General features: G+C 37.4%; 1 protein-coding gene across 2 annotated transcripts in view; it reads left to right on the top strand.

Moving 5' to 3' along the window:
- Positions 1-24,757, top strand: part of PKN2 (protein kinase N2) — a 103,697-nt gene extending 78,940 nt beyond the window's left edge. Inside the window, exons 15-21 of one of the 2 annotated variants that reach the window (XM_006898220.1) lie at positions 7,471-7,647; positions 11,770-11,832; positions 13,238-13,314; positions 21,499-21,641; positions 24,063-24,170; positions 24,309-24,389; positions 24,479-24,757. In XM_006898220.1, coding sequence (XP_006898282.1) covers positions 7,471-7,647; positions 11,770-11,832; positions 13,238-13,314; positions 21,499-21,641; positions 24,063-24,170; positions 24,309-24,389; positions 24,479-24,682 — 853 coding nt within the window. In that variant the 3' untranslated portion in view covers positions 24,683-24,757. The remainder of the gene's footprint in view (positions 1-7,470; positions 7,648-11,769; positions 11,833-13,237; positions 13,315-21,498; positions 21,642-24,062; positions 24,171-24,308; positions 24,390-24,478) is intronic. The other variant, XM_006898221.1, reaches the window with a different exon arrangement.
- Positions 24,758-26,264: the final 1,507 nt, after the last annotated feature.

Below are 26,264 nucleotides of genomic sequence, written 5' to 3'. Positions count from 1 at the left end.
CAAATTGGATCTGACTGGTACAGGAGACTGCCCCTCCTTCTCCAGCAGAGCATGAAGTAGAATCCAGGTCGTATCCCACCCCCCCACACACAGCAGTGGGCAACGAGCCTAAAGCCCCTGATGGCTCTGGGTGCTGACTCTCACCAGTGGCTATGGATGAAGTCACAGGCAATTTTCAGCCAGCGCCGACTAAAGAAATTTTTTGCCAAGCTCTGGTGGCATAGTGGTAAGGAGTTATGCTGCTAACCTAAAGGCATATGGTTTGAATCCACCACCAGTCCACCACACAGAACCACCACAGAAGGAAACCACCACAGAGAACAGCCTGCTGGAGGGTCAGCTATGTGTCAGTTCTACTTGACAACACACAACAACAGCGTTCTCCAAATATGTAATAAAATAACACTTTTTAAAAAAAAATTTTTTTTTCCAATTCATTGAATGTACTATGATTCTTTTTTACTCTCTTATGAGGAAGCTCCTTTTACAGCATTTCTTTCTTTGAAAGAGTTTTTGATTTTGTATTTGGATCCTTTATATTTGCTTATCTGCTCTTCCACACCCCTTGGTTTAAAGTTATTTGTTGTCTCCAGGATATTATGCTGTTGTATTGACATGCCTCTGGAAACTCTTTAGGAACTTGGAGAAAGGAGGAGAGATATAGAAAGGCTTGAGTTCTTTTGTTTATAGAGTCACTGTGAGTCATGCTCAACTCACGGCAGTCATCAACAAAAACAACATATGAGGTTGAGTTGGTTGAGTGTATTGTACCTCCTTACTAATCTAGTGATTATTAATGTTTAATTTACAGTCTTCTGGTGTGATTGAAGTTTGAGGAGTATGTTCAGTTCTCTGTTCACCTCTTTTTTTTAATTGTGTGTGTGTACACCATCAAATCAGATCTGACTGGTACAGGAGGAGATTACTCCTCCCTTCTCCAGCAGAGCATCTGGTGAATTCAAACCGCATACCTCTGGGATTACAGTGGAGCTTCTTGCCACTAGGCCACCAGAGCTCCCTACGTTCACCATTTTTGTAGAACAGTTGAGAGCAAACTGGGCCAGCTTTGGTTGCAGTTTCCTACCCATCAGATGGAACAGGAGCTGGTCTTTATTCTTGCTTATTTGAAGCTGCGAGAGGTGTATGTCTGGCCAGGTACTGTTGGTTGTCTTCCCTTTAGTCAGCTTTTCTGCAGCTGCTGGTGTGGATATGGGCCAGACAGCTGTTCATAATGGTAGATTGTGCTCTTTACAGTTCTGTGCTGTCTCCTTCTTTGCATTACTTCTTTATTTTTCTCTCAAGATATTTTTATTTTTCTCTCTGGGACTCAAGAGTCCCAGAATTATCACCAGTATTTGTTATTCTTGGTATCGGGTGTCTGTGAGTTGAAGAGGATCAGATCTGCAACCTGTCAGTTCCACCATCTTTAACTTCTTAAAGAAGGTAGGGAGCTCTGGTGGTCTAGTAGCAAGAAGCTGCAATCCCAAAGGTTTGTGGTTCAAATCCACCAGATGCTCCTCTAGAGAAAGGGTCAGTCTCCTTCTGTGCTAGTGGTTTCCGACTACACACAAATAATAATACAAAATAGTAAAATACAGAAATTATTATTTAAGAAATTGCATATTTGCCATACTAATAGGTTTTTACTGATCTATTGAATATTAATGCTGCTAAGTTAAAGCCAACTCATACCTTACCCTTCAGCAGGTTTCAGAGTCAGTAAGTAAATAGCAAGGGAGGAGACTGCTGTTCTTTCTCCATGGAGAAACTGGTGGATTCACTGAGTTGACAGCACAGCTCCTTAGCACGAAGCCATCAGCACTTTCTAATGGAAAGTATAGTCCTGTATAGTGGAAAGAGCCCTGTGCTATAAATGAGAAACCTGACTTTCAGTCTTGCTTGTTGTTGTTGTTATGTGCCATCGAGTCGTTTCCGACTCATAGCGACCCTATGCACAACAGCTCTAAACCCTGCTCTATCCTGCGCCAACTGCACCGCCTCTGACACACCCATCCCGATTACCCCTGTCACCGAATCAGTCCATCTCATAGAGGGTCTTCCCCTCCTGCGCTGTCCCTCCACCCTCCCAAGCATGATGTCCCTCTCCAAGGACCCGTCCCTTCTGGCAACATGTCCAAAGTATGTCAGACGAAGCCCCAGAATCCTTGCCTCCAAGGAGCAGCCTGGTTTAATCCTCTTCAAGATGAATCTGTTTGTTTTCCTGGCAGTCCATGGTACATTCAGTACCCTTCTCCAGCACCACAGCTCAAAAGCATCCACTCTCCTTTTGTCCTCCCTAGTCATTGTCCAACTCTCTGATACATAACAAGCGATTGCAAATACCATGGCCTGTATCAGGCGCACCTTAGTCTCCAGAGAGACACTGTTGCTCCTCAGTACTTTAGAGAGGTCCCTGACAGCAGACTTTCCCATCGCGATATGCTTTTTGATTTCCTGACTGCTGGTACCAAGAGTGTTGACTGTGGAGCCGAGCAAAGTGAAGCTGTGAACACTCTCAATCTCTTCGTCATCCATCCTGACGCTACCAATTGGTCCAGTGGCGAGAATCTTTGTCTTCTTGACGTTGAGCCTTAGTCCAGTCTTGCTTAGTACTTCTTAATGATTTGCCCTTAGGGCAGAGTTAACTTCTTTTGGCCTAAGCGAACCCATATGTTGTTGTTGTTGTTGTTGTGTAACATGGAGTCAGAACCGACCCATAGCTAGCCCTCCAGCAAGTTTTCAGAGGCAGTTTGCATTGGAGATTGCCCATCCTTCTCCCTCCGAGCAGCTGGTGGCCTGAATGCCTTCAGGATTGTAGCACTTTCTTTTTTTCCTTTCATCTCAAATTAGCTGATATTGTATGTATCTTTTCAATAACATTTTTTATTTTATACTGGTTTACTTACAAAGTGTGTATACATTGTTTTTCACACTATCTTGTTCCCATTTCCTTTACCCACTCCTCCCTCCACTCATCCAATTCTATGTCCCTATGATTACCTCTCCCCCCACCTCATATATTTTTAAAAATATTTGTGTTTTAGTAATACTTACCTTAGTAGACTATATTATAATAACTATGTATATATGACATATATATGACATATATATGACATATATATATATTTTCTATCAGTATTAATGGGAAGTTTTTAAAATTATAGTGGGTATTAAGAGATTTAGGTTTTGCTTTATGTAAAACAGCATTTTTTATTTTGGCCATTTATTTTTTTAGCTGTTCCATATATTCCTCAAGCATAAAAACTAAAAATACTTAGAATTTTGCCACATGAAATATCCTAAACACCGTATTACCTGCTTGAATCTATCTTTTCATTTTACATAAGTGGGTGGTTAAAGCAAGTCATATATACCATCTTTATTTTATTTTTTATTGCAACAGTAAAAGGGTCAAATATTTCTCATTCCTGGGAGAATGTTGGCCTTTATTTCAGAGCTGTAGATGATAAATGCATGTTTCCTAAAATAATTGAGGATTAATAAATACCTCTGTTAGTGTAGCTGATTTCTATAGCCGTTTGCTGTGGTTTTCCAAGTAATTTTAGGGAAACATTTTGCAATTAAATCTAGATGGAATAATAATCTGTGAAAGAAAAAAATGTCTAGATCAGTATATGGCATTTTAACTAGAACCTAAGCTGTTACTCCTAAGGAAAATTAATCTATCTGTGAAGGAAAATGTGTGATTCTTATCCGACTTCAGTTTTAAATCCTTATACTTTTCAGCACCATGGAAATAATCTCCAGAATTACTAACGCTAAAGTAGAGAAATGAAAAATTGACAGTGATAAATAAAATTCTTCAAGAAACTTGAGATAGGCAAGGGGGGGGAATGTTTTTTAAAAAAGAAAGAGATTAGCATGTATGTTTTTATTACTTAATCTTTATACCTTGCAGCTTTGAATAGTAAATCATTCAAGTGAAGCTAAATGTAACTAAGCTTATTTAAATGTAAATATCTTTTATATTTACTGTTTGCTTTTAATAGGCCATTGGAATTCACTATAACTGTATTTAGATAGTTCCACTGACCTAGCCTGTAGGGCAGAATTCTTCCTATCTGGTGGTTTAAATCATAGGAGAAAGATAGGAATTATCTGCCTGTGCAATTTACAGCATCAGAAAGCTCATAGAGGGTCAGCGATAAGTTAGTTGCAACTCAACAGCAACAAGAGAGAAGAGAATTACTGCATATTAATGATTTATTTTTAAAATAAATATTCCTATAATTTTTATCATTTATCTCAAATCAACCTCTTTATAGGAATACAAATTATAGATTAACTCCAAAATATATCATACATATTCTCTCCCTACCTTCCTTTAGGAAAACATTCTCTTTGTGTTGTGAATCCCCCCGTTTCTTACTAAGGGTATTAAATTTATGTTATTGTACACCTCACTTAGCCTCCTTTTCTTGCCAATTCAAAATAATGGACTTAACTTGAGAATGCATTTTTAACATAACCAGAGCATAGCATAACAGCTTACACAGGATTTGAGCCTATGTTCTTACCTTTATTAAAGATGTGGTTTTTAAAATTTTATATTTTAAAATGTAATGCTCTGGTGGCTTAGTGGTAAGAGGGTGTGCTGCAATCCTGAGAGCACACTGCTCCACAGGAGAAGGACGAGCAGTCTCTTTCCATGTGATTAACTGACTCTGAAAACCTCCAGGAGGGTCAGCTATGGGTTGGTTCTTACTCTGTGGTATACAACAAGAACAACAATGCCTTTTTTTTTTAAGTTTCTAACATATCTAATACTCTTCTGAACTATGTAAGAAGTGCATACAAAAAAACAACAAACCTGTTAGGTTGGAACAAAACCGTTTATTTAGCAAAATGATTAGTTAGCACTAACCATTTATCAAAACACAGGTGCATTAAATATGGAAGTAAGAAGACAGTCATGTTTGAGTTAAAAATAAGCAGTATAGGCAGAGCAGTTCACTGAAAAAGGGGAATCATGGTGAACTAGGGGATTTAGGTAAGGATTGTGAAGCCTGATTTGTTATTATTTTTGTTCTTTTTTTTTGTTGTAATATTGCTCTCTCAGTTAACTTCTTATGAAAGGCATTAAAATTCTTTTAAGACATATTCTTGTCTTGATTTTTATTCAGTCATTTGGTTCGGTAACATTCATTACAATTGTACAACTGTACAGTTGGCATTATGTACAACAAATTATCAAAACCTCAACTGTGCCCTCCTCCCCTCCTTTCCTTCACCCCACCTATCCATTTGCCAGTCTCTGCTCCCTCTTCCTCCTGTCTCTGTGAGCTCCCCACAATTGTATCTATCCGTGTGTGAACTTTTCCTTGGCCTGTTTTGGGTTGTTTTGTTTTGTTTTTGTTTTTTGTCTCACCCTATTTGATCAGTTATGCATATCCTTGTCCAGTTATTAATTGCTGCTGTTGTTGTTGGTTGCTGTTGAGTCGAGCATGATTGATAGCCACCCTATTAACAGAAGACTTGAAGCATTTCTATACTTATCAACATTTATCAAAGTTCATAGAGTTTCCAGATGTATGTTGTTAAGAAGTGGATGCCACTCCTGCTTATTAATTTCATATACATACATATTTACATCTTCAACACAGATCTGACCTAACACCTCTCATTGCACATGATTTTTATTATCTGCCCATCCAAATGAAATTATTAAGTCACTTATAAACCACAACCAAAGGGGGGGGGGAATCTTTATTATCTGTGGTTTTCTTGTTAGGTACTGTGGAGTCAATTTTAATGTATAAGTATCCCATATGATAAAATACACCTACTCCATAGGGTTTCCTGGCTGAAATCATTATGGAAGCAGTTCTGCAGAGCCATTGGTTGGGTTTGAACAGCCAGCCTTTGGCTTGATAGCCACGTCCCTAACCTTTGCTCCCCCAGCGTTCCTGCTTGGGCCAAAAACATCTTACCCATTTTATCTAATTCAGATCTGAATATTTTATATAAATTAACCACAATTTATATTTCCTTCATAAACCAAATTGAATTGTATTTGTTTTCTAGATCTTGTCTAAAGCAATTTTGTAATCTTTTCAAATAAGTAGTGATTCAAATCTAAACTATACCTTTATTTTTACTATTCTTTCAATTTAATTCTATTAATGTTTTAATCTGTAGTAACATTTGGAAGCTTTACAACTATTTTTTAATTCTGGCAAACATGATCTATGGTTTTATAAACATTTACAGTAGAGCTTTGTGTTTCTGACTTTATATAAAATTAAAAAGCAGATTGTGTAAAAACCAAGGGTTAAAAGTTCATCTAGAAACAGCATAGCATGTTGGATGATGTACCAGAGTGCTTAGAGGAGAATCTGGGGTTCACATACACAAACTGCTCCCAGAAAGATAGGGGACACTTTCCTGTAATGATCATGAGCTTAATATTAGAAAAACACCCCAAAATCTAAACCTCCAGCTTGGTGTGTTAGATTAAGTCAAAATCAACTCATAGCTAGCCCTCCACTGGGTTTTCAGAGGCTGAAAATCCCACAAGGGAAGATTGCCTATCTTTCTCCTACAGCAGCTAGTGGATTTGAACCTATTTGTCTTTTTTAAGTTTCCTTTGAATAATATTGTATGTAGTTTACTTCTACTTTAAGTTTTTTAGATGTTTAGGTAGAATTAATGTTTCGTATTAAAAAATTTGTTCTTTGTTGCAACTAGTCATAGTTTTTAGAGGCAAACTTTGTGATTTCAGTAGAATTTACTGTGCTGTAAATTTACTTACATACATTTATAGAAAATTTATGTAAGTCTGAAGCAAATCTTTAAAGAGTCCTATAAAGTTCTCCATGTTTCCACTTTATTTTCCATAATTTGTTTGGGCTTATTTGGGAAAATTTTTTTTATTAAATAAATCTTTTTAATTAAAATTGAGGATTTTAATTCAGCCTTCTAAATTAGGTGGGTTTTTTTGGTGTGTTTTTTTTTCCAGAATTAGAGTAGTTATATTTGTATATCTCAACTATATGCTCTATGCAATTTTTAAAAATTTAATGTTATGGCTTACGAATACTGTCCTGAAAGTTACTTGGTCATAAACTTCAAAACTTTTTACTTGTGCTTGAGGCTACTAAGTTTTCTGACCAATTCTATATACAATGTCATGAGTCATTCCCAATTAAGGCCTTTTTTATTAAATATAGCCACTAACTGTATGCATTCTATTATAGTATCAATATGAACTTTGTAACTATTATGTCATGCTAATCATATACTTATCTTAAAATATTTCAAGTTATTTTTGTCAAATAGAAAATTTATTTACACAGCATACTTTTGAAAGCTATGATACATTTTACATGCTTAAAGATATAATAGTTAAGTGTTTATTTTGAGGGGGGTTTTTTTAAGTGTTATTTCAGATTAGAGCTTTGTTTATTTTGTATGTTTAATGTATTGATTTTAAACTGTATTTTTTTGCAGCCTCATGTGTGAAAAAAGAATCTTTGAAACTGTGAATAGTGTAAGGCATCCCTTTTTGGTGAACCTTTTTGCATGTTTCCAAACCAAAGAGCATGTTTGCTTTGTAATGGAATATGCTGCCGGTGGGGACCTAATGATGCACATTCATACTGATGTCTTTTCTGAACCAAGAGCTGTGTGAGTATGCTTTAGACATTTCTCTTGTTTTTCCATGACTGATTTTATTCTGGTAAGATAAAGGGTTCTCTGTGAATTTTAGATATTTGTTTTATCTATGTTTAGAACATAGATTTCTAGAAGCAATAGTAGAACTCCTTAACTTCCTTTTATTACAAAGGTTTCTTTGTTGCCAATGTTTAAAATATCACAGATTAGCTTAAGCCTCACTTGAAAATTTAGATACAGTCCTCCTTTTTCCTATTAGATTTTCTCCATAGGAAATGTCATCCATGCTCATGGCTTTAAGTACAAACTGTCCCCTAATACACATTTGTAAGAGGGAAAAAATAAACATTAAGGATTTGCTTGCATGTGCTTATACTTCTTAAAGAATACAAAAGAATTTGATAATCATTTCTTGCCTCCAAGGAAAGGATAGACAACAGACTTTTTACTGTAAACCTCTCTTGTAGATTGGATAGGGCAGTTTTGCTCATAGACTAGAACTCAATTGACATGTCTGTGTATGTCTGTGAGTATGTATTCTCTGTATCCTAGTTTTTAACACTAAAATTACATCCTCAATTTAATTCTTACTATGATCACTAGATGGAGGAGGAAGACATAATAGTAACATTGCCATTACCTTCAACATTCAATAAGGTAATACTGCTTACTGATAATGCTGGGTGAAGCATTCAAAAGGGAGGCAAAAGGCAAAAAGTAGTGAAAGACTACCAGTAATTCTTTGCCTTGATATAAAATAAATCAGAAGCAAAGCATCTTGACCATATTAACACTATGTTAACTACTACTGGAATTTGTTTTCTTTTAAAAAAAAATAAATACTACAGTTCTGTCTAAACAAACTTGCATTTGCCAAGAATAGAAACAATATACAAGTGAAACAGTTATGGCCAGTGAAGTTGAAGAATAAAATTCTCCACTGCAATAATCAGAACTCACTCTGCCTCTGTTCATTCAGGCTTACTTTATGCATCATTTCTTTAGAAGGCTCTTTTCTGAGTAACCTGTCAGAAATGCCACCACATATCCAAATATATTAGTTCTACTTTCTGTTACAATTTTATGTACTAAAATTACATATTACGACATATTTTTGTTATCTGTCTCCTTGTTAAAAGAGAACAAGAGACATACTTATTAATCAGCAAAGTGCTTAGAAGAATGTTGGCACATAATAGACAAATAGTAAATTTATCGATACTATGAAATCAAAATCAGTTTGCTGTTTTCTAGCTAGCTATGTGGATTTAACAAATTATGTACCTTTCTTGATCTGTGTGTTCTGCCCCTATAAAATATCATATAATTGATTTGAAGATTAAACAATATAATCTTTAACATGGTGCCCAACATACTAAACAGTTAGTAAAATATGTATTTTACATAATTAAACATCTAATTATTTGAGTAAAACCAGGAGAATTTATTCACAAAAGAAGGTAAAAATAATATAATTTTTAGAATAGTGTCTTGCCACTGGAATAATAAAAAATTATATATAAATTTCTGTTAAAGCAGCTTTAGATAACATTTGTTCAAGTGGACTAAAGCTAAATACATACATTTCTAATAATTATATAAGCTCAGGGAGCTCTAGTGACAAGAAACTGTGCTATATTCCCAAAGCCATATAGTTTGAGGCCACCAGCTGCTCCATGGGAGAAGGATGGACAGTCTTCTCCCGTGTGATTAACTGCCTCTGAAAACCTGCAGGAGGGTCAGCTGTGGGTCAGTTCCAACTCGGCAGTACACAACAACAACAATATACAATGAAATAAATATTTTAAATAGGTGTATTTTAAAGTTGTCCCAATTGTGGCCTTAGTATAATGATATTTGAACATTAAACATTGCTATATTGTTTAAGAACATAAAACAGATATAAGTAACTATTTCTGATGTTAGTGGAGTCAGAGACATGGATGGATGAAAGGGAGGGAGGGAGGAAGGAAGAATGGAAAGAATATTGATATTACTTGGTATTCTATTAGAGAATATTCAGATTCTTATATGATTAAGAACTCATTTTCCTAAACATCTTCTTATAGGTTGTTCTATGCTGGAGACACATTTTAAATTTCATTCAGTTATTATTTCCCTCCTTTTCAATAAGCCTACCATGTTTCAGATATTATGCTAGGTCTTTAGAATATAACACTGAGGGAGTTCTTGTGGCCTAGTGGCAGGAAGCTGCACTGCAATCCTGAAGGTGCACAGTTTGAATCCACCAGTTGCTCTGCTGGAGAAGGAGGGACAGTCTTCTCCTATACCAGTTGGTGCGCGCGCACACAAAAATAATAAAAATAAATTTTTTTAAAACGGGGGGAAAAACACTGAAAAAAGACAACTATAGACCTATCCTTCAGAGCAAATATTCAAATGGGCCCAAGTTTTCTAGACATTCAAGCTAATTATCCAATTACTAGATTTCTCTGCCTGACTCATAAGCAATGCAGAGGTCAACATATTTAAAGCCAAACTCATTTTTTTAATAAGCGTTAGCTATTTTTTTACCTGTTCATTTCACATTGAGAGAATCATCCTCATCTCTTTCCTCTCCTCCATCTAATGCGTCACCAAGTCTTGTCATGTTAGTGTTTAACTGGCTCTTGACTCTGTTACTCTGTGTTGCATCACTACAGTGGAGGCTGTCTTGATATTTTGTCTGATCATAAATCAAAACCCAAACCAATTCATAGCTGATATTCCAGAGCTGTAAATGGCATGGGAAGTGATTACTCATCTTTTCTGCCGAGTATTTGATGGATTCACACTGTGAGCCATGTCCTGCCTTTAGTACTCTTGTACTATCAGATTGCCCTATTTCCCCTCCTCTGGCTCTCCACCCATTTGCATGCCAACCTCTATATTATGATTAAGAAAACCTCTAAAACATAAATCAGATCTTTTCTCCTGATTAAAATGGTTTGATTTTCTGTTACTAAAGGGAGGGGGCAGACAATCAGGGTTGGAAAGGTGGAGGGTTGGCAAAAGAGAAGAAGACCCTCAAACAGATGGATTGACACAGTGATTGCAGCAGTGGGCTCCAGTATGTGTGGATGGCACAAGATAGGAGAAGGTTCAAATCTGCTATTTATAGGCTTACTATAAGTCATCCTCGACTCGATGACACCTAGTAACAAGAGGGGGAAAAACCTCAATGTCTCTGACATTCAGTCCAAGACCTTCATTCTATGACGCAGCCTATTTTTGCAGCCTCGTCTTCCAACTATAGACAGCCCACAGGGTTTGAATGAGATAAGTTCCTATGTCTTTAAGAATTTATAGTGGCCTAGTGGCAAGAAGCTGCACTGCAATCTCAGAGGCGAGCAGTTCGAATCCACCAGATGCTCTGCTGGAGAAGTAGGAACAGTTTCCTCCTGTACCAGTCAGATCTGATTTGACAGTACACACAAAAAAATAATGAAATTTTTAAAAAAAAGTTTTATAGGTGAGTCAAAACAGGTGCATATGGTTTTTATTTAGTTTTGATTTCATGTAGGAAAGGACTAGATTTCAAGATTTAAAAGCTGTACAAAAAAGCAGGTAAAAATGACTGTGATGAAGAATTTGATACGAATAGGAATGAGTTTAGTTGTTTGAAAGTGAAGTCAAAATTACATAATATTAAAGGACAGAAGGAATCATTTAAGTCAGAAGTTGGTAACTGGGGACTCCGCCTGCCTTCTTGCCCACTTATGTGAATCCTTTAGCTATACCAGCCTTGCATTGCTTGTCAAATATGGTATGACTTTTGTGTTTTTTGCTCCATTTTCATGCTTTTCTCTCTTTGAACAATGCCTTCTGTTTCTCTCTGTAGTACTTTCTGTCACTCTTCTTATGCGCTAAATGGTTCATTGTGATTCTAGGGCCAGATTAAATATCTGTTCTGAAGTCGTCAGGGATTTCACCAGTCAGTGACTTATTTAGAAACTGTGTTTTTGCATTTTAATTTTCCTCTGTAATCTAGTAAAATGTCTGTCACATAATAAAGCTTAATAAATGTTTATAAAATGTATTAACTACAGAGTTCAGCTTTGAAGCATAAATATAATCTCAGATCTAAGAACATTAAAATTTATTACATTTCTTTTTATTTAATCCTTAAAACAGATTTTATGCTGCATGTGTAGTTCTTGGGTTGCAGTATTTACATGAGCACAAAATTGTTTATAGGTAAGTAAGCTTTTGATATATCCTAGTGGCTTACTTTTGTGTTATTGAGAATTAAGATAATTAAGATACTTTATGTTTAAACAACCTTTTCTTTCTCCTTCATATGTAATTAAAAAACCAAAATTCCAAACTTCCATTTTGAGAGACTGTGGTTAACATGAATGCTCATTTATTTGTTCCTCATGATCTCTAATTAGTCAAAGTGAGTCAGCCTGTCACGTAAGATTCTGATGGTGTACTTCATAGGGAGTTAATGCTGCAAATCCAAAGGTGATAACTCTCTAGTAGTTCAGATCCACCGGGCTCCTCAGAGGAAAGATGGGTAATTTCCCATGTGATTTACAGCCTCTGAAAACCCACTGAAGGGTTGGCTATGAGCCAATTCTAGCTGAAGACAGTGAGTCACCAGTTAAGATCATGTAACACAGTTCACTAGTGATTGTCATCGTACTTAATATTTTGTGCACATACACTGCAGAAAACTGATAAACTGATCAGATAATGTACATGTACAGCTAAATAAGTTATGTCAGTATGTAAAATTGCTTCCTGAATTACAGTCTTGCTAACAACTGTCGTAATCTGTGTACATACCAACATAGCTAACCATAGTATATGTCCTAGCATAAGTTTCTTATCAAATATTAGGCTAGTAACAAATAGCTAAGGTTCATTGTTCAAATCTCCAGCTGCTCTGTGGGAGACAGATAGACACTCAACTCCTGTTCTTTTTACTGCCTCTGAAAACCTCTGAGGGATAAGCTGTCAGTTTTGACTTGATAGTACATTACGACAACAACCAGTTGATTGCCTGGCAGTCTGTCTATGGATTACACTTTGAATAGCATTGCTTGATTATTGTTGCTAGGTGCTGTCAAATTGATCTGACACATAACAACCCTGTATGATAGTAGAGCTACCCCTTAGAATTTGTTTGACTGTAATCTTTATGGGAGCACATGGCCAGGTCTTTGTTCCCAGAGTTGCTGATGGTTCTAAGCTACCAACTTTGCAGTTAGCAGTCAAGCATTTGACCCTTACACCCCCAGGGAGCCTTAACACTGCTATAAAGCAGACACATCACTGGATTGAGTAGCACTGCTCAAGACCAAATAAATCAAGAGAAGCCAGCCAAACTGAGGAGAATAGAAACAGTCCTTAAGAAGAGAAAATCTTTCACTTTTAAATACATTATCCCTTCCCTGTATAACAGGTAAATATTTAGAAACTATATTTTGCTGAGTAAAAACAATGACAAATGGAAGCAAAATGAGCATTTCTGATGTACGTTTAAATCTCAGATCACAACTAGGAGAACTGGATGTTTAGTAAGAATATAGCAACTTTTACTGAAAGATACTTTATCTGTTGACTTTCTTGATTTTTATTTTTTCATCCTGAACAGAGATTTAAAATTGGATAACTTACTGCTTGATACAGAGGGCTTTGTGAAAATTGCTGATTTTGGTCTTTGCAAAGAAGGTAATTAGATGTTCCTCTCCCAATAGAGTGTTACTTGTTTGTATTTGGTAGTTTTTAAGTTTTTCTTTAAGAAACCAACTATATCCTTAACTTCAGTGTATTCTTCATTAAGACATGTACATTGTTCCTATAATCTAATTATCACATTATTAAGGATTTATTCTGTAACCATGAATATGGTTAGGTTCCCAAAAATCATAGAGTTGCACAAAGATTCTCTTTATTTGATTAATAATTCTGTCACTACTGTAAGAAAGCATTGCTTAAACACCTAATTAATTATTCAGTCTTTTGGGGCTGTACCAGAGTTCATTTAATAGGCTGAATAACTTTGCTCCAACTTCTTTAAAACTTTCAGCATTTTCACATAGACAAATATGTATGTGCATGCAACAGGATTGCTTTCTATACTTTGAAAGGTAAATATATAAACTGGGGAAATCTAAAGTTAAAATTTGCATAAGAAGGTATGTAAACCACATGGACTTAGCCACCAAACAGTCCCAGATTTTAATCCTATCGCTGCCATGTACCTGCTATTGTTTTGGGGCAGGTTACTTTAACCTCTTTTGAGTTTTGCATTGTTGTGGCGTTTTTGGTTTTTCTTTCCCCAACTATAAAATGGACATACTTCCTCTTGGAGGAATTACTTGGAGAACATCAAAGATAGGCATTTGGCACTGTGCCTAATGTACTGTAAACAGTTCACCTGTTCAACAGACTGGAGGATGCTTGTTTCCATTCCCAGAAAAAGGTGACCAAAGAGAATGTTGACATTATTGAACAACACTGTTAATAGCACATCAGTAAAATCTTGCTGAAGATTATTCAAAAACATCAAGAACAGTATATTGACAGAGAAATTCCGGAGATTTAGGCTGGATTTAAAAGAGTCTGTAGCACCAATGATATCATTGCTGATGTCAGATGGATCAGATGGCTGAAAACAGAAAGTACCAGAAAGATGTCAACTTGTGTTGTATCACCTATACAAAGGCATTTATTTTACTGTGTGGCTCATACCAAATTGTGGCAAACATTAAGAAAAATGGGAATCCCAGAACACTTAATTGTCCTCATGTGAAACCTATACCTAAACAGGGAACACATGATTTAAAATCAAGAGAGGTATGTGTCAGGGTATTCTTTCTCCACAATCTACAAACTTGGTACAAGCAGTCAGGAAATCAAAAGATTTGTTGCCCTGGGAAATTCTCCAGTCAGGGACTTCTCCAAAGTGCTGGAGAACAAGGTTGTCTGTTTAAAAGACCAAGGTGTCATAATTCAAGCCTTGATTATTTTAATTATTGTTATGAATCTGAAAGTTGGACAGTCAATATAGACAGCAGAAGAAGAATCAATGCCTTTGAGTTGTTGTAGTGGAGAAGGGCAGTAAATGTCCCATGGACTGCCATGACTTGAAGAGAGTGCAGCCAAGATATTCTTTGGAAGGATTGAAACCCTGTCTCTCAAACTTTGGGCATGTTGTTAGGAGGCGCAGTCTTTGAAGAAAGACATCATGCTTGGAAGATGTAGAAGGTCATTGAAGGAGGAGAAGACTCTCAATGAGATTATTAAAGAGACTGTCACAGTGTAACAAATGATGGCTTTGCCACAGGATAGGACAGGGTTCAGATCAGATGTTCATAAGGTCGCTTTGAGTTATACCCAACTCAGCATAATTTAACGCCACTATCGCTGTAACTGTTTGTCTTCTCTTCTTCACAAGTTAATTTGTACTTCTTACTTCACTTTCTTTCCATAACATATAGCATAGCACTTACACATTTTGAGTTTTTGGTAAATGTTCAATTAACAGGGAGTTGAGTTAATGACTGACCTGTATACATACCCATTAATTTCCTGATTGTTGAATCTAGTGAAAACTTTTGTGTCTCCCTGAGGTTTTTGATTGGACACTGTTCATTTAAATTCTTATTCCTCATAGTTGAGTAGGTTTAATCCACTGCCCTTCACGTTATCTATCTATCATTGCCACTGAGTACGAATTGATTTATAACTTACACTCTCAACAGGTTTTCAGAAGAGAGTGTCCATCTTACTCTCCAGGAACCACGGATGGACTCAAACTGCCAGAGGGCACCTTTAAGTTAGCACAACTCCCTATATCCTAATCATGCCTAAGTCTACTATTTATTTCTTTTCTCGAAAGTGCCAAATATTTATATTCAACACTATTTATGTACCCTCTGTATTTGAGTTGTAAATAGACTCCTCAAAACTACATGCAAAAAATCTGCTGCTTCAGGTAGTCTCATTCTTAGTTGATGGTACCACAGTTCAGTCTACCAGCTTGAAAATAAGCATCTTATTTGCTTATGAGTAAGTATCCACTCATTTCAAGTTCATGTAAATACACATCATACCATGGTTGTTGTAAGGTGCCGTCAGGTTGAATACAACTCATAGCAATGCTGTGAACAAAATAACGAAACCCTGCTTTATCTATCGTGTGCCATCCTCACACTTCCTGACATACGAAATCCCATTGCAGCAGTCACCATGTCAGTCTACCTGGTTGAAGGTCTTCCTCTCCTCCGACCCTACACGACTCCCAGCATCATGTCCCTCTCCAAGGAATAGCCCTTCCTAGCAACATGTACAAAGTAAGTGAGGCAAAGCCTCATTATTCTTGCCTCTAAAGAGCTCCAGCTGTACCCTTTCTGAGATGTTTTTTAGGTTGTCCATGGGAGGTTCAGTGCTCTTCTCCAACACCACAGCTCAAAGGCATCACTTCTATCATCCTTACTCATTGTCAGGCACTCAAGTGCATAGTAAGTTATCAGAAAGACAGTGGCCTGAATCAGACATGCCTTAGTCCTCAAAGTGACATCATTACTCCTCAATAATTTGAAGAAGTCACTAACTGCAAATTCTCCTAGTGCAGTACATCTCCTTATTTCCTGACTGATGGTACTAAGGATACTAATTGTGGATACAAGCAAGATGAAGCTGTTGACAGTTTCAGTCTCCTCTCTATCCATCATGATGCTGCCTATTGATGCAGTGGTAAGAATCTTTGTTTTCTTGACATGGAGATGTAACCCATACCGAAGGCTGCATTCCTTGATCTTCTGCAAGAAATGCTTCAAGTCCTCTTTACTTTCCGCAAGCTAGTTTGTCATCAGCATAATGCAGGTCACTGATGAGTCTCCCTCCAATCCTTATTCCCCACTCCTCTTCACAGAGTCCAGCTTGTTGAATAGTTTGTTCAGCACACAGAGTAAGTAGATATGGACAGAAAATACAACCCTGACACACACCCTTCTCAATTTTCACCCATGCAATATTCCCCTGCTCTGTTTGCACGGCAGCCCCCTGGTTCAGGTATAGGTTCCACATGAGCACAGTTTAGACCATGGTATACCCCTTCAAAAGCTGGGGTTACACAAAGCCCTTCCTGGTTAGTCCACCTAACTCTTCAGTCCACTCTCTTGCCACTCAAGGAAAAAACAAATTGCTTTAATCTGAGCCTTCCCATCACACACCCCCTATTTACTAATAGGTACTTTTTCTTCAGGCTCAACTCACATGTCTTTTTCACCGACAGTTACCTGAGACTCCTCTTGACCCTACCCTAGTGCCCAAGTCTCCACTAAGTACTGCAGGTCGCCTTTATTTTCTACATACAGGGTTGGATCATCTGTCTAATGCAGTTGTTGATAAGTCTTCTTCACTTATTGCAAAAGATGAAAGACTATACCCTTTAGTATGTGTCACATGAAGGAAACAATAATCCTCACTGCTGACTCAAACAATAATCCTCACCGCTGACTCAGTAGGCAACGTTGTGATAGATGGAGAAAAAAAATGAAGTAGTCAACAATTTAATTTTATTTGAATCCACTATCTATATACATAGTATCAACAGTTAAGAAATCTAGAGGCACGTTGCGTTGGAAAAATCTGCTGTCAAGGACCACTCTAAGGAGCAAGGATGTCAGTTTATAGATTTAAGATACACTCGATCTAAGCCACAGTATTTTCAGTTGCTTTCCATGAATATGAAATTTGGGCAATGAATAAAGAAAAACAGAGAAGGTGTGAGACCTTTGAATTGTGATGTGGATGAAAAGTGTTGAATATTTCACGGACTGCCAAAAGAGCAAACTGATTTGTCTTAAAGAAGTAAAACCAGAATGTTCTTTAGGGGCAAGGATGGTGAAACGTCCTCTCAGTTACTTTGTACATATTCTCTGGAGGATCTTTGGAGAGCGAGATCGTGTTGAGCAAAGTGAAGGGTCACAGGAAGAGAGGAGGACCCTCAAAGACGGGTTGGCATAGCGACTACCACAGTGCGCTTCAGTGCTGAAGATCATCATGGTGATCCCACTGATGGTGCAGGGTAGCGTCACTCTGAGTCCTAGTTGATGGGACAGCACCTTACAACAGCAGCGACGCCCAAGCCTATGTTAATAGTCCTTCTCTAGTGTTTCTGTTGCTCTCCCTATGTCAAAACTCCATCTTTTTTTTATTTCTACCACTTAGTATAAGTTCTTGGAATTTAATAAGTACTCAGAAAATATGTTTTTTAAATGACTAGACTTCTTAATGTTTCTTCATTATTATAAAAACCTATTTTCTCTATCCATTTGCTCCTTGATGGACAGACACTTGGGTTATTTCTCATTCTTTGTTATTGTAAATAACATTGTACTAAAAGAAAAAAAAAGTGAAGGGTAAAAATGTAGTACTGTATGATAATAATAAGTGCTAAAGCACAGAGAATGCCCCCCATAACCCAAACCCCCGGGATTTGAGTTGTTTCATATGCATGTGAAAGGTGAATTGAAGACTTGGTGCTTTTGAATTATGATGAGGAGTACTGAATATACCGTGGGATACCAGAAAAACCAAAGAAATCTATCATAGAAATACAGCCAGAGTGCTCTTTAGAGACAAGGGTGATAGATACTTCATCTCACATACTTGGGACATGCAGTCAGGAGGACTCTGTCCTTAGAAAAAGACATGTTTGGGAAGGTGGAGAATCAGAAGATGACCTTAAGCAAGATGGATTCACACAGAAACCACAACAGCAGCCGTAAAGTCAGCAGAGATTGTGAGAATTACAGTGTAGGATTGTGCGAGATTAGACATGCTGTATGTAGGCTCTTTGTGAGTCAGAATTGACCCCACAACTACCTAACAACTGTGTGCCAAACACTCTGCAGTATGTTTCATAGTCTCTTCTAATCATTTGAACAATCAAATGAAGCTAGATATTATTAGTTCCAATGTATAGATGAGGAGATTTAGGCTTGTTGTTGTTATGCTCCATCAAGTCGAACACAACCCGTTCTGACCCTATGAACAATGACTCTGAGCTTGCCCTACCCTGAGCCAGGCTCACCATCTCTGACATCCCTGACCCCATTACCACAGTCACAGGGTCAGACCATCTCCTCCAGGGTCTTCCTCTTCTGCACTGACCGTTTATCCTGCCGAGCGTGATGTCCTTTTCCAAGTACTGTTCCCTCACGAAATGTCCAAAATCCTTTCCTCCAACAAGCAAACTTGTTTCACCCTCTCCAGGACAGACTTACTTGTTCTCTTGGCAATCAGTGGTATGCTTAGTACTCTTTTCCAGAACCACAACTCAAAGGCCTTGCCAGCTCTCAAACACATAGCAAGCAATTAAGAAGGCTATGGCCTGGATCAGACGCACATTGCTATGTAGACTCACATCATTGCTCTCTAGCACTCTGGAGAGATCCTTGACAGCAGATTTTCCCAGTCCAACTCATCTTATGATTTCCTAGCTGCTTGTGCCAAAAGTGTTGATTGTGGATCCAAGCAAGGTGAAATCATCAACTTCAGTCCTATTATGATATTGCCTGTTAGCCTATTGATGGAAATCTTTGTTTTCTTTCTTGATGTTGTGACACTATCCATATTGAAAGCTACAGTCTTTGACTTTCCAGCGCAAATGCTTCAAGTCCTCACTCAGTTTAAGCAAGCAAAGTTATGTCATCTTCATAAAGCAAGTTGCTAATGAATCTTCCTCCAATCTTGATGCCACATTCTTCATAAAGTCCAGTCTCCCAAGTGATCTGTTCAGCATATAGATTGAAAAAGTAGAGAGAAAGAACACATCTTTGATTATTTCAAAGCCATCTTAATTTAAAAAACCAAAAGAATGTGCAAAGAATACAAAGAGTCACTGTATCAAAAAGAATTGGCTGACAGAGAACCTTTTCAAGAAGTAGCATTTGATCAAGAACCAAGGATACCAAAGGAGGAAATTCAAGTGACCCCGAGGGAATTGGTAAAAAAAATAAGCCCCAGGAATTGACAAACAGATCTTTAACAAAAAGACTCAGCCCTGGATGTACTGAGATCCATCTTTATTCCCATCCCCAAAAAACAAGGGTTTTCCTACAGAATGTGGAAATCATCAAACAAATTCACTAATATTACATAGAAGCAAAATATTGCTAAAAACTATCTAAGAATGACTGAGACAGTACATTGACAGATTGTTGTGGTGGTGTTCTGTGCCATCGAGTAGCTTGTGACTCATAGCAAACCTGTTTGACAACTCTGAACCTTGCTCTGTCCTGAGCCAGCCTTATCATCTCTGACACACCTACCCTCATTACCCCAGTCACCGAGTCAGTCCATCTCATCCAGGGTCTTCCTCTCTTGTATTGTCTGTCCATCCTCACAAGCATGTTGGATCTCTCCAAAGACTAGTCGCTCCTTGCAACATGCCCAGAGTATGTCAGAGGGAGCTTCAGCCTGGTTTCACCCTATCCAGGATAAACCTGTTTATCTTCCTAGCAGTCCATGGTATACTCAGTACTCACCACAGCTCAAAGGCATCAATTCTCGTATCATCCCTCGTCACTGTCCAGCTTTCTATGCGTAGCATGTAATTGCCAAGATCTTGGCCTGGATCAGGTACACCTTAGTCTCCAGAAGTCTCTGGTAGCAGACTTTCCCAGTGCAATTCATCTTTTGTTTTCCTGGCTGCTGGTACCAAGAGTGTTGATTGTGGAGCCAAGCAAACTGAAGCTGTTGACAATCTCAGTCTCTTCACCACCCATCATGATGCTGCCAATCAGCCCAGTGATGAGAATCTTTGTTTTCTTGATGTTGACCTTCAATCCATACTGAAGGCTGTAGACCTTGACCTTGCATAGCAAGTGCTTCAGGCCCTTCTCAGATAACAGATTAGAAAAGTTCAATGTTCTTCCTAAATTTTTATAACTAATCAGTGACAAAGTTGGAATTTAAGCCCAAGTCTTCATAATTTCAGAGCCTGAAAGTGTGTTGTTATCTTCTATCTTCTTCATGGCTGACTCAGTGGTCAGGGAAACTTGATGATGGCATAGTAGTCAAGCTTTTTTTCTCCTGGGGGCGCTTTTCCAGGGGTATTTGGGCTGCCTTCAGAGTCTCAGCATCTTAGGCCGCTGGAAGGTAGGTGAGGTGTGGATCTTCTTTTTTTTGGCTGTGGATGCCTTTCAGGACTGCCTTCTTGGCCTTTAATGCCTTTGCTTTGGCTTCAGTTTTGGGAGGGACAGGGCCTTCCTTCTTTGCTTTCAGCGCCATCTTTGTAGAAAGCCAGAATGTGATTCTTATAAAGGGCTTAAAACAACTTGGAATACATAGAGACCATTTCAATATGTAGAATATGTATTTGACTAATATTTTTAAATTACAAGAAACATGTTGGAAAAATCATTTAGCTAAAATATTAATATCTTTATTATATGATATGTTTAGTTAATCCTTGATTTTTCAACTGGTTGGGTTTTTTCCAAATTATGCTAAATATTGTTATAACAAACATAATAAATAACTCAAAGGTTGAGTTGGAAATGTGATAGAAATTGAAACTCCTAGTCATTTCATTTTTGTTGGTGACTGTAAAGTAATGATAAGAAAGAAAATAAGTCACTAAATGGAAGGATGAGACATTTTTCCATTTTTATGCATTAATTGTACACTGGAGTTCTGTTACATATTCTTGTCTATACAGATCCTTACCATTTTCATTAAGTCTTGAATATCTGTGATGTTGGTCACCATGTACAAATATATACTTTTAATTTTGCTTACTAAGGATATTTCTAATTTGCATAGGGGGAAAAACGGACTTTTTTTTTCTCTTCTTACTAACAGATATTTAAAAGATCTTTTTTTCTTTTCTTTTTTCAGGAATGGGATATGAAGATAGAACAAGCACATTTTGTGGCACTCCTGAATTCCTTGCCCCAGAAGTATTAACAGAAACGTCCTATACAAGAGCTGTAGATTGGTGGGGCTTTGGTGTACTTATATATGAAATGCTTGTTGGTGAGGTAAGCAGTATAAAGTATGTGAGAGGGAAGAGAGAAAAATGATTGAGAGAACAAAGCATGTCCTTTATAGATCACCTAATAATAGGTTTCTAACATAAGTGGTAAAAAAAGACTCCAGGAGTTAATGGCATACGACTTGACATGTCATTTTAAGAAACAGACGCTACCTGGATGCACTCACGAAGTTGTACCAAAAAAGTTGTGGCCAGCCAGCTGACTGGAAGAGATCTATATTTGTTCCCATTCCTAAGAAAGGTGACCCAACAGAGTGCAGAAATTATCAAACAATATCATTAATATCACTGGAACAGAGAACAGCCAGTTGTGCAAGCTGGGTTTAGAAGAGGTTGTAGTACTATGGATATTATAGGTAATGTTAGATGTATCTTGGCAGAAAGCAGAGAATACCAGAGGAATGTCTGTCTGTGCTTCATTGACTATGCAAAGGCTTTTGACTGTGGATCACAACAAGCTGTCGATAACTCTGAGAAGAATGGGAATCCCAGAACATTTTGTGCTTAGGCAAAACTTATACTTGGACCAAGAGGCAGTTGTCAGAACAGAGCAAGGAGACACTACATGGTTCAAAATTGGGAAGGAGGTCCACCAGGGATGTATTCTATCTCCAAACCTTTTCAGTCTGTATGCAGTACAGATCATCTGGGCTGCTGGGCTGTAGGAGGAGGAATATGGCATCAGAATTGGTGGAGGATTCATCAACAACCTGCATTATGCAGATGACACAACCCTGCTTGCTGAAACTGAGGGGGACCTGAAGCACTTGTTGCAGAAGATTGACTGCTTTTAATACAGATTGAAGCTCAACATCTAGAAAACAAAGATTATCACCACTGAGCCAGTTGGCAGGATCAATATGGATGGTAAAGAGATTGAGATAGTTAACAGTTTTAGTTTGCTTGGCTTCACAGTCAACACTCTTGGTACCAGAAGCCAAGGAATTGAGAGACGAATTGCATTGGGAAAGTCAGCTTTGAGGGACCTCTCCAGAGTACTGAAGAGCAACGACGTCAGGCTGGGGACTAAGGTGCTCCTGAACTGGGCTTTAGCCTTCACAGTTGCATGCTGTGACATGCTGTACATGCTGTGAGCTGGACAGTGACTAGGGATGATAGAAGGAAAATTGATGCCTTTGAGCTGCAGTGCTGGAGAGTAGTGTTGAATATACCATGGACTGCTAGGAGAGCAAACAGGTTTTTCCTGGAGAGGATGAAACCAGGCTGCTCCTTGGAGTCAAGGATTCTGATGCTTCATCTGACATATTTTGGGCATGTTGCAAGGAGGGACCAGCTCTTGGAGAGGGACATAATGTTTGGGAGAGTGGAGGCACAGGAGAGCAAGATCCTAGATGAGATAGATCAATTCAGTGATCGGTGTAGTGGGAGTACGTGTATCGTAGACAGGTTGGCATAGGATAGAGCGGGTTTAGGACTCTTGTACATAGGGTTGCCATGATTCACATGTGGCTCGACAGCACATAACAACAATAACATAAGTACTTGAGTTTTGTAAATATTTTCCAGTCTCTCTCCAGTGTCAATTTAGGATCATTTCCTAGCTCACCCTCCAGCAGGTTTCTGAGACTATGAATTGCACAAAATTGTTATAATGAATATAATATAGTTACTTGTTTGTAACTTGGAGTCATTCTAGGAGCAGTGAAATGCCCACAAGACCTGTTGTCATGTGTTGTGACTTGATGACATTAGAACTCTGCTTTTTTAAGATTATTTTCAGTCAGTTTTATTGACATCTTCTCAGTACAGTCATTGTGTTTGCTAGTCTCTAATTCCTGTTTTTGCTACCCATTAATTTATTACTGATTTTTAAATCCAATCAATATCTTATCTACCCACAGATTTTTTTTGTTCAGTTGTGATGTTTTTTACCATATTTACCTTACTAGTTTTCTTTTTGTCTTTGGACAAGTTGGCTTCCCCCCCCCCCCGCCAGTATTATGTCTATTATATGAATATTCTCCATTCTCAAGTAGGCACTTAAAATACTGGATGACCAGATAAAATACAATTACATGGAATGAAATGAAAAATATGGTGCACGATCGTATATTGTTAAGTTGTTAGAAGGGTTGTAAAATGAATTGCAAGGGAATTTGACTAAAAATATATGGCATAATTTCTGGATAATAGGTAAAATGTCTAGTCTTCTTATTTTTGTTGTTGCTATTGTATTGGTGTGGGTTGTGTTATTTTCTGTGATTTTAACAAGAGTTTACAGAAAGGTTGGGCTTTGATTCATTCATTTGTCCATTTTCCTTCCCTTCCCCCTCTCGCAATCTGCTTTGTTGGCACTGTTGTTTTAGATAGATTTTTCACTTTGTTTTCATTAGGTTGTAATGAGATCTTAGGGTCTTGAAACTCATAACTTAAAGTTCTCTTTCAGTCTCCCTTTCCTGGTGATGATGAAGAAGAAGTTTTTGACAGTATTGTAAATGATGAAGTAAGATATCCAAGGTTCTTGTCTACAGAAGCCATTTCCATAATGAGAAGGGTAAGAGTTAATAGTTTATAAATTAAGGTTATTTCATATAGAAGAAATTTCTCAAGAAAATTTGAGAAATTTTTAGTTCACAGCTCACCAACTAAGTTACTGATTTTGTTTTGACTTTTCTGCCTTATGTTATGTTAGCTATTAAGAAGAAACCCAGAACGGCGCCTTGGAGCTGGTGAAAAAGATGCTGAGGATGTAAAAAAGCACCCATTTTTCCGGGTAAGAAAGAAATTTTCAATTTTTTTTTATGAAATTAATGTAATTCAGACTAAGAAACTAAATATGCCATTTTATGCTTTGTGATCCAGCTAATTGATTGGAGTGCTCTGATGGACAAAAAAGTAAAACCACCGTTTGTACCTACTATTAGAGGAAGGAAAGATGTTAGCAATTTTGACGATGAATTTACCTCAGAAGCACCTATTCTGACCCCACCTCGAGAACCAAGAAGACTGTCAGAAGAAGAACAAGAAATGTTCAGAGATTTTGACTACATTGCTGATTGGTGTTAAATTCTCAGACACTGTGAAACCAAGCAGACTGCCTTACAAGAAGACCTCTAAAGAATAACAACACTTCATTTGCTCTCTGTGCCACCCGTAGTTCTGAACACACAACATTTTGTTTAAAAGTACTATTCTGATACTCTTTGAGAAGTGGCTTCTCAATGTACTGTCAATGTAAATCTGAGCACTGGAAACAGTTTTGTGGAGTTTAAACTGAGCACACATCAGCCATGAAAAGGTCCATCACCAATGAATATTTTTAGATCTATAGTCTATTTTTTAAAAAGGAGAAACACTTTTTTACAGTACCTTGCTTTGCCGTATGCCTGCCTTAAATGGAGGGAAGACTAATCATGTTAACGTAGCAGTTTTTACAAAGAGGAAAAAGGGCCTGGATTGCAATTACTACTCACATTTAGATTGATTCTGTCTTAATAAGGCAAATAAATGCTCTTGCATTTTTTTTTTAAAGGAAATAACTGTAATATCAAGGAATTGTGGTCGTTTGTATACATTTTTGGGAACTTGATTTTAAAACAATGAATTGTTATTTTATAAATTTTCTATATTTATTAGGACAAAATGTTTTTTATTACCTTGCCTTTTCCAACCTGTAATAGAGCCTCAAATATTACCAACAGAGCTACTTGCCAAACAGTTTTTCTTTATTAAATCATGCTGAGATAAACAGAAACAGCTAAATGTCAGCATTTGCTTAAAAACGTCAGAATGAGAATTTATGATCAACTTGAACTAAGGTTTTGTATTACCCAGATGCATTCCCAAAATCTCAACATTCATGTGTATTCAGTGATGCTTGCTTCCAAAATCAGTGATTTGATTACCCCCTTTTATATCTGTACATTTACCAGCCTAATTCATCTTGTTCTTATGTCTGCTGTAGAAGGTAACTATCTTTGTTTAAACCATAAGGATTATCATTTATACATGCTGTGAACATGTATATGTGCAAGTTGTAATGTATTCTATGTTGTAGGCTTATTTAATTTCACCACTTCATCACTTTTGTACAGTGGCCACGAAGACACCTCAGTCTCCAGCATTTATGTGAAATGCATTTGGACATTTTAGGCCACTGGATCCGGATTTTATATTGGCAGTTACTAAGGGTAAAAGCAATATATTGTAACAGAATGTATAAATATTTTTGATAAAACAGTCTATATTTTATAAAAATTATTGTAACACTAAAGCTGTACCTCAAAAGTCTCTAAAATACTTTGATTGAGTACTTTTTATCATTCTTCAATGGGTTAGTTTGTGGCTTTTTAAAATATTCTTATAGGAAAGTCATTTTGCCAGCCATGACTTTCCCCTTGCCTGAAGTTTCTTCCCCCTCCACCACCTGCTCCCATCCACCCATCCCATTCCCCATGTCCTCCCCGTAGCTCATGACTTCGTTGTTTTTTCCCTTAGTTTAGGAATAACACCTTTGATCCTGTGCTTAGCATGTTAGGATCATCATACCTCAGGAATAGCAAGTTATTAACTAATCATACTCAATTAACCATTTAATCACAGTAAGCTCATCTCTTAAAAAATCCCATGAAAAGCATGAAAGCACAGA

Source organism: Elephantulus edwardii, unplaced genomic scaffold (assembly GCF_000299155.1).
Source record: "Elephantulus edwardii isolate Elephantulus edwardi_28Jun2011 unplaced genomic scaffold, EleEdw1.0 scaffold00224, whole genome shotgun sequence".
Taxonomy (NCBI): Eukaryota; Metazoa; Chordata; class Mammalia; order Macroscelidea; family Macroscelididae; genus Elephantulus; species Elephantulus edwardii.
The sequence above is the reverse complement of the archived record's forward strand: the minus strand, read 5'-3'. Positions and strand labels throughout refer to the sequence as shown.